Source organism: Pollicipes pollicipes, unplaced genomic scaffold (genome assembly GCF_011947565.3).
Source record: "Pollicipes pollicipes isolate AB1234 unplaced genomic scaffold, Ppol_2.1 Scaffold_4881;HRSCAF=5763_pilon_pilon_pilon, whole genome shotgun sequence".
Taxonomy (NCBI): domain Eukaryota; kingdom Metazoa; phylum Arthropoda; class Thecostraca; order Pollicipedomorpha; family Pollicipedidae; genus Pollicipes; species Pollicipes pollicipes.
In genome coordinates this window covers 55,674,770-55,685,958 of record NW_023596576.1, presented here as the reverse complement: position 1 = coordinate 55,685,958, position 11,189 = coordinate 55,674,770, and the positions used below count along the sequence as shown (strand labels likewise).

The window sequence follows — 11,189 nt, the reverse complement described above, 5'->3', positions numbered from 1 at the left end:
TCATTGACGGCGCAAGAGGGCGGACGACGCGGTCCCGACCGGCGGTGTGACGCGCCGTTTGACGCGACGCGGCCAGTGAGGAAAGCGCGACGATTACGAGTCTCACCTTGTTGTTAGAAATTGACGGCTTGTGGTTTGAAACGCGCTACATAGACTTGATGAAGATTTGACACGACTGAATTGTGAAGGAAGCAGCAGTGATTGAAGAACCCGCTTTGTTGATGGAAGGTGACAGCTTTGTGGTTGTATACACACACACACACACACCACACACACACACACACACACACCACACACCCACACACACACAACACACACACACACACCACCACACACACACACCCACACACACACACACACACCACACACACACACACACACCCACACACACCACACACACACACACACACCACACACCACACACACCCACAACACACACACACACACACACCACACACACACCACACTCTATATATATATATATATATATATATATATATATATATATATATATAACGATACAGTCAGCTGCATCATGAGAGAAGCGGTGCTGGTCGAATCAGGTCAAGTTGTTGCTAGCAGTTGGCAGCATTGTTTGTGGATGCTCTGCATGAACCTAGATGAAGATGTCATTAATTTTATTCCGACTTCAAGAATTGTGACAAGAACCGTCAACTGTGTTTGGAATGCATAAATACGTGTTTGATGCTTATTATTGAAAAAGGGTCAATTAATACATTATTTTAAAGGTTGATACGTGCTCAATGACTAGCTGGTAAGGCCGGTTCTGCTGAATAAAGTAGGTACCATTGCTGATCCCGTGAGGTCTCTTGAAAACTTTGTCGTTTTCACCTGGAGGATGGTGATTTTTGTCGTTTTCGGATTAGAACCGCAGTAGAATAACCAGGGGGTGGTTGCGTGGGCAGCGACTTTCAGAAAACATGGTGATCCGGTTTGATTTGATGTTGGCTTGGCCTGATATCTACTTAGCAAACGTCGCAAGGGGTTTTAGTGCTTCGAAGGTGTTATGTCTGGTAAGCGATTATTCCTATCTGCCACGAGATAAGCAATCACGAAGTGACAAACATTTTCCAGACATTCCTTGTTAGGACATTTTTTCAACATTGAATATGTGTGGAAAGTGCGCAAAAATAAGAGCCAAAATTAACTGATGCGCTTTCAAAAAACAAATACAACCCCCAAGGGCCGCCAAGCCTTACCCACAGCAGGGCCAGAGTGCCGCGGTGGACGCCTGACCGGACATGGCGGATCAGCGGGCTGAGCAGCTGCTGCGTCTCTGGTCCCCAACACTCACAGCCGTTTGAACCGGCATCGCACAAGCCATGTTGACCACCCTGTGACCGCTGTAACCCGGACCAGCGGCAGCCCGCCGGTACTGCCTGCGCTGCGGCGGCAGCGGCGGCGGCGGCGCTCCGTCCGCCCGGGGCGCCGGTGGCGGGAGCCGGCGGTGGCGGCCAGGCGAGCCGCGCGCGCCGGCCGCGCCGCGCCAGTCGGGCTGCGCGCGCCGCGCAGGGTGGCGTGCACCAGGCGAGCGCGGCCGAAATACGCGGTGTTCGGCACGCTGTCGTCAGACGCGAGGTGGACGTGAGATGAGCGCTGACGGTGTGAAGGTGGACGCGTAGTAACGCGAGGAGCTGCCCATAGACTCACGCCGAGTGAGCAGTGGTGCCAGCGCCCGGAGACGGACTTGTGAGCGATAACGACGACAGACTCGTGGGCGCTAACGGCGGCGGACTCACGTAGAGCCCATCGTGATTGATTCGTGTAAATCGTCAGTGGACAAGTGCCTCGGGGCAAGCTTCTACCGCAGGTGCCGGAGCGGGCCTGGGCCCGTTTTATGACGCTTCGCCAGACGGCGGTGTGAGAGAAGGAGGTAATACTGAAGCCGTACCAGAGCCTGGGCAGACCGCGCCCCTTGTGACCCACGAGCCTTCTGAGATGCCCAAGAGCGGGGTGTGGCAGACGTGCCGTGTGGAGGATGGGAAGTGGCGGGACGTTTTGTTATTCCAATTATGCAAATATTTGCATAAATGCCATCACGACCTTGACGCGGAACCTTCATATGCATGAGAATCGCCAATCATGAGTGAGAGGCAGGCTTATCTTCTCCAGCCGCTTTTACTGAACCGGGCGTGGGATGTCAATCAGACATTGCCTCCGTTCGTGCGTACGACTCTGGCAGCGAAACACCTGATGCTTCTTGATGTCATTCGTGAGCACTCGTTCAAGGTACGCCGCTAGAGCTTGTAGGAGACTTGCCTAGGATACTCCCAACGCCAGTGTCTACATCGGCCGAAAGATGATACGCTCGAGCTTCGCTGAGCCAACTAGGCGTGTCGAGCTTCGATTCATCAGGGTCTTCTGACTATCATCTTAAAAGCCGTTCCGCAGCTCCCATTGTGAGTGGCTGGCCCCATGGAATGGGCCATGGAGTCACATGGACATAACACGTGCCGTTTCCGTCGAATTTTCCTTCCTGCAGCTCCGTCCTTGTCTTCGTCATCCGGATGGCGTTCCTGGTGATTCGATCAAAATGGCTTTGTTGTTGACTTGCTTCTCGTAGGCTCCAATGTTCTGATAGGCATATCGTTCATCATTGTTGTTGCTAGTCGACACATGTCAGCCGAAGTTGTCAGGTCCAGTAGAGGCGGATAATGACCCTGGGTCACTGGCTGCCCGGCCGGCCTCCCAGGTTACCGGGCTGTTCCTTGCTCCGGTGCTGATACACGTGGTGCGGCTCCGGTGCTGATACACTTGGCGCGGCTCCGGTGCTGATACACCTGGTGCAGCTCCGGTGCTGATACACTTGGCGCGGCTCCGGTGCTGATACACGTGGTGCAGCTCCCGGTGCCGATACACATGGTGCAGCTCCCGGTGCTGATACACCTGGTGCAGCTCCGGTGCTGATACACGTGGTGCAGCTCCCGGTGCTGATACACGTGGTGCAGCTCCCGTTGCTGATACACCTGGTGCAGTCCGGTGCTGATACACCTGGTGCGGCTCCGGTGCTGATACACGTGGTGCAGCTCCCGGTGCTGATACACGTGGTGCAGCTCCCGGTGCTGACACATGGTGCAGCTCCCGGTGCTGATACACCTGATCCAGCTCCCGGTGCTCTTCGTCGGCGCTCTAGTTCCCGGCCCTTACGGCGCGCTGCACCAGCTCCCGCCCCTGTTGACCAGCGCTGCACCGGCGCCCGCCCCTGTCCGTGTGATCTGCACCAACCCTCGCCTGTCTGTCATGTAGCGCCGGCCGTCGGAGGGCGGCGCCCTCGACAGAAGTGGCGCACGCCGCGGCCGTGCAGGCCCGCTGCAGCGGGCGGCGCGGGAGGGGCGCAGCGGCCGCCGCCGGCCCGGCCCGGCCCGAGCCGGATATAGGTCAGCGTGCAGGCCGGACCGTGCTGACCTGACCGGTCCCCGCAGGTCGGCCATGGCACCGCCGGCCTGCGGCCCGCACACCTGCGGCAATTCCTGAAGTGGAATTACGGCCTGCGCCGTTGAAATCCAGCACGCCGAGTCACAACTCAATTTTGTCTAATTAGTTTGATTTGAAAGCCGTTGAGAATCTTATGAATGTGTGGAAATAAGCAGTTTTCATCCCTTTATACCTGTACAGTGCTATTTAAACGACGGATGTTGCAGCTCCGTTGTACCAACTGCCGGGTTACCACTGGAACGACACCGAGCCCGCGCAGCCAGTCTGACTCCCTGGTTGCAGACTCGTTCATGTCCGAGCATTGTTAACGAAACTATTTGACCGTGAATGCAGACGTTTTAAGTAATCATGGCGCTGATAACCGGCCGTGGAAATGAAGACGATCAAGCGTCATGCGAAATCTATCTTCTTGGGAAAGGAAACAGGTGGGCGTTTTACCTCCCACGTATATGGGCCTTTCCCAGGCTCTCCGGTTACAGACAATTTCCGAAACAATCCCGGTCCCAACCGGGAAGCCATATACCCGATAATCACTGTCGCTCCGTCGCTGCTAACTGCAAGTAGAACACCATCATGTGGAACGTAAATTTTGCTGCTTTCCGGCACCTAAACGACTGTCCTGAATTGAAATCTTGACCTTTGAGCTTGTACACTTCCAGCTGCATCTCGCCTGCCACTGGTATAATAAAGTACGGGCATGTCTACGACTTCCACCGAGCCATTTCTGGCGTGAAAAAAACATGGGCGTTTCTCTGAGGAGGCCTGGATGCAGGCATCCGCATGTAAGCGTGCTCGAGAGCGGCAGCGACGCCAGATCTGGGCTCTTCACACGCTTCGCCGTTCCACTTGTGCCGGAAAGCTACATCTCAAGAAGCCGGAACCCAAAACGAGCGGCGCCGCCGCGCGAGCGCCGACGCCGGCCGCAGCGCGCGGCGCCCGCCGTCAGCCAGTCGTGAAGAGGCGCGCCAGCCGCGGTCGCGTCGCACGGCATTCAGCGCGGAATCCCGCGGCCGGCCGCGATTTCACACACTGACAGCTTGCTGATGTTATGTTCCGGTCAGTGGCCCCCGAAGGACCCCGCCCCAGACGCGGGCCGCGGGGGCCGGCACCGTCAGTGCTGTGGCCCCGCGAAGCGCGGGCGGCATCTGAGACGGCTGCCTCGCACCTGGATCTAGATCCCTCATCCCCTGTGAAGTGATGTTTCCTTCTCGCCACCCTGGCAAGGAGTACAGCCCAGTCCTTCACCACAGGGGGAGGGGGAGGGGGAGGGGGGGGGGGGGTTCGGCGCTCGCTGTGACCTCCGCGTGTAGCGCATTGTGCAGTGCGCCTGTCGTTGTGCAGGTCAGTGTCCAACACGCCGCTGCAGGCTGACCTTCTGACCTGCAGTTCGTGGACCCTCTGTCCACCTGCCGGCGGGTCGTGCCGATCCCGCCGTTCGCCCGCCCCACTCTCCATCCAGGTCATCTGGGGTCGGGCCGCCGGGCAGGGGTTTGTACGCAGCGCGCGCGCCGCCGCGGCGCGAACGTGACCTGCCACTTTGAGTCAACAAATTAACGTGGACCGGGATAGACTGTGGGGCCGGCCTTGTGCCGCTCGTAAAGCAGACCGTCCCGGCGCATGAGAGCTCTCACAGGGCAGTCCATTGGCCTCCGTGCGACAGGGCAGAGACGGCGTGTGTAAACACGTTTGGGAGCGGGTCGCGTCCCTCGACCGAGCACGCCCGGTTTGACGGATGGGAGTCAATCTGGGGTGCAGTGCGGTTGGCACCGCTGCTCTCCAGGCAATCCCCAGTGATTGACGCGCTCACTGCGCGCCACCTTTCTTTCTGTTTATCATTAGCTGGAGCGGCGATAGGCGATTGACCCAGGTCGGTCGGTGTTGCCTAACGCTTCATGCTTTATCAGTTCAGAGGTTATGAGTCGGAATTTCTGATGCTAGAAATAATCCATCTTCGGTGTACAGGAAGGTCCCCGCTAAGCGACATTATCCAGGTCATGTGTGCTTGTCATTTGTTACGTTGAAAAAAAAGGCGGCGTCTCGTAGTTGCGCTTCATGGTCACGGGTTAACGACGTGACCATGAGCTCATGGTCATTCACGGGACTGCGTTCAAGGATTCATCGTCATCATGGTCACGAGCCAAACTCGTGGCCATGACCATTACCTCTCATGACCATGAAACACAGCTTCGAAACGTCTAGTTTTTGCCAAGAATGCTTGCTCGGTAACGTCGTTTAATCAGGATCTCCACGTGTGCTCAAGGCCAACAATATTCATCACAAAAGCTTTCAACTCGTAGTGCCGATAAAGCAGAAGCTCCATTGGCCTTGCCTGGGTTATATTTGGTCAGTTATGGGATGCTTGTCTTGCAGGTAAACGTCACATTGTTTGTTGCATTTCCCTCTCGGACCGATAGCTTTTCATCGTCGTAAAGTTGCGAGCAGTGAATCGGTTACTTTTTGACCTGATGAAGGAAGACGAGTAACCCCATCGGCTGGGCACCCGAGTCCCGCAGCCGCCCCAGCTCAGTCGATGACTGGAGCTGCGATAGCGGGGCCGGGCGCGTTCGTGGTCACTTCGATGGCGTCTTCTAGGGCCCGTGCGGGGGTCGCCGGCCGGTCCCCACACCCCCCCCGACCCACGCCGGCCGCTCTGCCGGTCTGCACGGCTGCCCGGCGTGTTCGAGAGCCGCCGCCGCCCGCCGCCGCGCCGCCTCGTCGCACGTCCATTCCGTCGGGTCCCACTCACGGCCGGCGCTAATGGCGCAGGCGGAGCACCGGGCCGCCGCCGCCGCCCGCAGCCGCCGCCCGCCGCCGGGCCCGGACCACCCCGGACTCGCAGAGCTGAGGTGGCGGGAGGATCAGCCAGGCGAAGGGTGGGACGCGAGGCCTTGATGTGCGCGGGAGCACACCCGACGGCAAGTCCGGGAGTGCGCTCACAAGGATGGTAGTCATGTCTGGGGTAATTGTTGTTACTGCGACTTATTGCTGGCATATCCGGATCTAGGGGACTGTCATTAATCGAGCTCATTTTCATCTTGTGTTGACGAAGAGCAGCAGGCTTTGGGACAACCACGCACTGGGTGTCTATAGGTGCAATTGTGATATCTTTTGGTCTACAAACATTTGAACCTACCATCATTTTTAAATAAGCTGACTGTAAGGGTCCCGGTAATATTAGTTCACACCGCACATTGCCAAGCATTGTTTAAAGTCAGTTCTCCGAAGTCACTTGATCACCACTGTTTTACCTGGTGCACCATTTGATAGTCCTTGTAGTTCTTCGAATAGACGTGACAGAGCTAGAACCGTTATCCTTGGCCATGGACGCAGACACCCAATTTTAATGATAATGATGATGATCTGGACTTTAATGGGTGGCGTCGACTGATGAGCTATTTTGCGTCCCCACAATGTTACCAGACGGTTGTCCCGTCCGGTGATATTTTCCCGCAGGCCCTCGACTGGTGACTGTCCTTAGCTGGGATGTAAAGGACTATACCGTGAGAACAGGCGGGGGTGTCAGGTCTTCTGTCGTGAACAGTCCCCAGACCCCCGTCCTCCGTGCCCAGGACCGGGGCCGGTGGGTTCTCTGAGCTGGATGGGGCCAGACCCTCCCCCGGCTGTGTTAGTCTGTCTGACCTCTGATGGCCGGCGGGTTTCTGAGTCGAATGGGCCAGACGCTCTCCCGGCCGTGTCAGTCTGGGGTCTGACCTCTGACTGGCCGGCGGGTTTCTGAGTCGGGGGGCTGGATCCTCTCCCGGCCGTGTCAGTCTGACGTCTGACCTCTGACTGGCCGGCGGGTTCTCTGAGTCGGGCGGGGCTGGATCCCTCCCGGCCGTGTCAGTCTGACGTCTGACCTCTGACGGCCGGCGGGTTCTCTGAGTCGGGCGGGGCTGGATCCTCTCCCGGCCGTGTCAGTCTGACGTCTGACCTCTGATGGCCGGCGGGTTCTCTGAGTCGGGCGGGGCTGGATCCTCTCCCGGCCGTGTCAGTCTGACGTCTGACCTCTGATCGGCCGGCGGGTTCTCTGAGTCGGGCGGGGCTGGATCCTCTCCCGGCCGTGTCAGTCTGGTCTGACCTCTGATCGGCCGGCGGGTTCTCTGAGTCGGGTGGGGCTGGATCCTCTCCCGGCCGTGTTAGTCTGGGGTCTGACCTCTTGATCGGCCGGCGGGTTCTCTAAGTCGGGCGGGGCTGGATCCCCTCCCGGCCGTGTCAGTCTGACGTCTGACCTCTGATCGGCCGGCGGGGGCGCGTCAGACCGCCGCTGGGACGGCCATTCCAGCCGAGTTACCGAGTTGTTTTTCGCCGACTGTCGTGTCGGCCCTGGTAACGACTTCCTACCTTGTCACGACCGCCGCTCCTGCCGGCAACGCTCGTGGGTCGGGTGGGACCTCACCCTAGCGCCATCGGGGAGCACTCGGGGCGACAGAGACATCATTCTCGTGTCGGTGACAGACCGTTGAGCGCCTGGGCTGCGCTTGGGCAGACCGGTGAACGTCTGGGCTGCGCTGGACAGACCGGTGCACCTCTGCAGTCCACAGACGTGGCCTGCTGATGGCCATCTGTCCAGCAGAGTGCATAAGCAACTGTCCACCAGGCGAACAGGTCCCGCGGATGTTGTTTCGTCCCCTCGAGCCCATCCGGCCGGCTGTCTGATTGGCTGACACTGACCCTCGAGGCAGACGGACTCTCTGATCGGTTCCGATAGGCCCCAAGCAGCGAGGCGGGCTGTGGGCATGAGCGCCGCTGCAAGTGAGCCGACTCACTGGTGTAGCTTTGGCGCTTAAACATAAGCTCTGGTCAGTGCTATGCAAATGCTGCTAATACATATTGTAAACAAATGCTATGTTAATGCTTATAACGGCTGCTGCAGAACGTTGGCCGTTGTGGACCGCACTCACTGCACGCCTCCACTCTCCCACCTGGTGGCGCGCCCCCGCACCTCTGTCCCCCCTGTTGTCGGACATCGACCATTGTCAACTCATTCAATACTCCACTCCGCTCCCCCTCCCTCGCAAGCGTATTGGCCCTCGAGCTCCATCAAGGCTATTCTCACACGGCTTTGGCGCACGACGTGCAAGGAAATCTAGTGATATGAGCGGAGCTTTGGGGGCTGCTGCGGCGCCGGCGCGCAGTCAGCACCTGCTCGCGGTGAGTCCGGGACGGAGCGGGCCGGCTCTCCGCCCGCCGCCACCCTCGGGCCGCTCCTTGTTTGCCGCCGCGTCGCCCGGGCCGCGCCAATATTGACCGAGACCGGTCAGAGGACGGCGCGCAGACTATACGAGCGCTCCAGCCGGGAGGCACGGCTGTCACGACGCCGTGGCGGCGTTATCGCAGGGCGTCCGAGTACACACACGCCCCCGTCACACGCACACAAAAACGCAGCCACGAGGAAGCACGCGCAACGCTGACGCCTCAGTAACCGTCAGGTCCGCAGACTGTACTGTCGTGCCGGGAAAACAATCAACCCTGCACTTAGTCTGGTTCGAAGCGCTCACACCAACAACCGTTCCCACTTCAGTGCTTGCGTGAGCGCTTGCCCTTCTGTTTCAGTTGGACAAATGGCTGAGTCGTGCGCCGGTTACCGTAGGCTCATTGTACCGCCGGGCCATCCACACGAACGGGGGACGGTAATTCAGACGCGTTTCTCAACGGTGTCGCAGCGCACGGCGAGCTTTATCGCCGCCGGTAATGGTCCTGTGACCTTCACAGTCGCATGCCGTCGGGTTTCGTGACTCGATGATGAAGTGCATCCAGTTTTTATATATGGTCTTAATCGTGGTCTGTTACCCACCATGGCGCTGTCAACGTAGGGTATATAGCGAATGCTACTTCGGTCTTTGTCACGCACATGCCTTGGTGCTGGCGCAACGCAACGGTTAGATCTCCCAGATTATCTCAAATTTGGATCACCGATGCGGCCACGTACTCCTGAGGTAACTCTGAAGGCCCGCTGTCAAGCCTTTGTTTCTTCGGCGCTTGTGGCGTCCGGTTTCTAACTAACGCTCTATTCACGGGCGACATCTTTTGTACCTTGTGGTCCACGAGGAGGCCTACATTGGCGAGCCGGGAGATTCAGGCGGAACACTGGGGCCCAGGCTCTGGCACGTGCTCGACACAATCGGCGCTCACAGCGCGCATCCATGACCGGCGGCGGAGGCGAGCGACCCGACGCCGGCAGGAGCCCGCAGCTAGCAGGCGCCTCGCCCCAGCCAGAGTCGAAGACAGGCGCCGCCGGCGGCGACGGCCGTGTTCGCGTAGTGACTAAACTGACGAGCCCTCGGGCCCCACCGGCGGCCAGTGCCGAGCCGCGCGCCGCTGCCCAGCCGCATCTCGCTGCTGCTGCGGCGCCATCTGCTGCCGCGCCAGGCGTCGTTCAGCGGGCTGGAGGAGGCGCGCTCCGGCGCCGCCGCCGGCCGTGCCGGTGCTGGTGCGCAGCGCCTCGGAGCTGACCGGGCCCCCGCTGCGCCAGTCGCCGCAGCGCAGCGGCTCACTCTCGCGTCACGACGTCACGCGCAGGTCGATCCGCCGCAGCAAGTCGTCGGTCGGCGACGGGCCACGGCTGCGCCCGCCGCCACCGCCGCCACCGCCGCGGCCTTCCGCTGCCAGCGCCGCCGCGCCTCCGCCGCGGCCGCCCCCTCGTCGCGCACGGTGACGGCGCAGAGGGCGGCGGCGCCACCGAGCGGCCGTGGCCGGCCGGCCACGCCGGCAGCCAGCAGGCGGGCGGCGGTGGGCGGTGCGGCGGCGGGGCATCGTCCGGACAGAGCCGAGGCGACTACGGTGAACGGGTGCGTGGTGTCCGGTGCGCCGGGGTCGCGGTCGCCCGGGGCGGGAGGAGGGCCGGCGGCTCGCAGCCGCGTCACCGCCAGCGTTCTGACTGCGGCGGCTCCCACCGCGCGCGAGGCACCGGCGGCGGCCGGCCGTGCTCGAGGAACTATCGCGCGGCTGGGCAGGATTCGTGCACTCCAGCACCGCGGAAGGAGGCGTCACGTGTGGTGGTGAACGGGTCAGCCGCCGAGAAACCGGAGAACGACAGGCCGGCGGCCACCCAGAACAGTCCAGTCACAGCGCGAGAAGAGGTGGTGCTCGCTCGCATTTCTGTACCTGATAAGAACCTCGGAAGACCCCCCGCGGGAGCCACGCCAGCAATCGCTGGCGTCTCCGATGCACGGACGATACCCATTCGAGTCAAAGTTACCTCGTCACCTGCCCGCACTGAAGCTACCGCCCCGCCGACTGCTCACCCTCGCCTCAGGCCGTCCACGCCCGCCGACCAGCCCGTCGTCAGCGCCGCACCGCCGACCGCGCGCCTCGGCGTAGCGTGCGACTCTCGTCGCGCACCAGCGGCCGCAAGCGGCGCTGCGGGCCTGCCGTCCGGGCGGACGAGTCCCAGGACGTGTCGCCATCGACAGAGGCGGCGCCGGCTCGACGGGCCACGCCGCCGGCCGGCCCGCGGCCGCGGCCGCGGCCCCGGCGACGGAGCCCGCCGCCCGTGCCGCGCCGCAGCGCGCGGCCTCCGGTGGCCGACGCGTCGCGCCGCGCCGGTGAAAGTGTCGCCGTTCCGGTCGCGCGCACGGAACGGCGTGCGTCGCCGGTGGGGTGGCCGCCTGTGGCGCAGAGCGGGTCGCGGCGGCCGTCGGCGGAGATGGCGTGTCGCGGCGCGGCCGGCTCGGCGCGCTCCAGCGCCAGCAGCTCGGGCGTCAGCACGGCCACCGAGGGGTCGACGTCGGCCG

The 11,189-nt window shown here is 61.0% G+C and overlaps 1 protein-coding gene across 1 annotated transcript in view; it reads left to right on the top strand.

Moving 5' to 3' along the window:
* The window catches only part of LOC119100617 (zinc finger protein 609), a 67,311-nt gene extending 63,790 nt beyond the window's left edge, over window positions 1-3,521 (top strand). Inside the window, exon 3 of the mRNA XM_037223694.1 lies at window positions 3,444-3,521. Coding sequence (XP_037079589.1) covers window positions 3,444-3,521 — 78 coding nt within the window. The remainder of the gene's footprint in view (window positions 1-3,443) is intronic.
* Window positions 3,522-11,189: the final 7,668 nt, after the last annotated feature.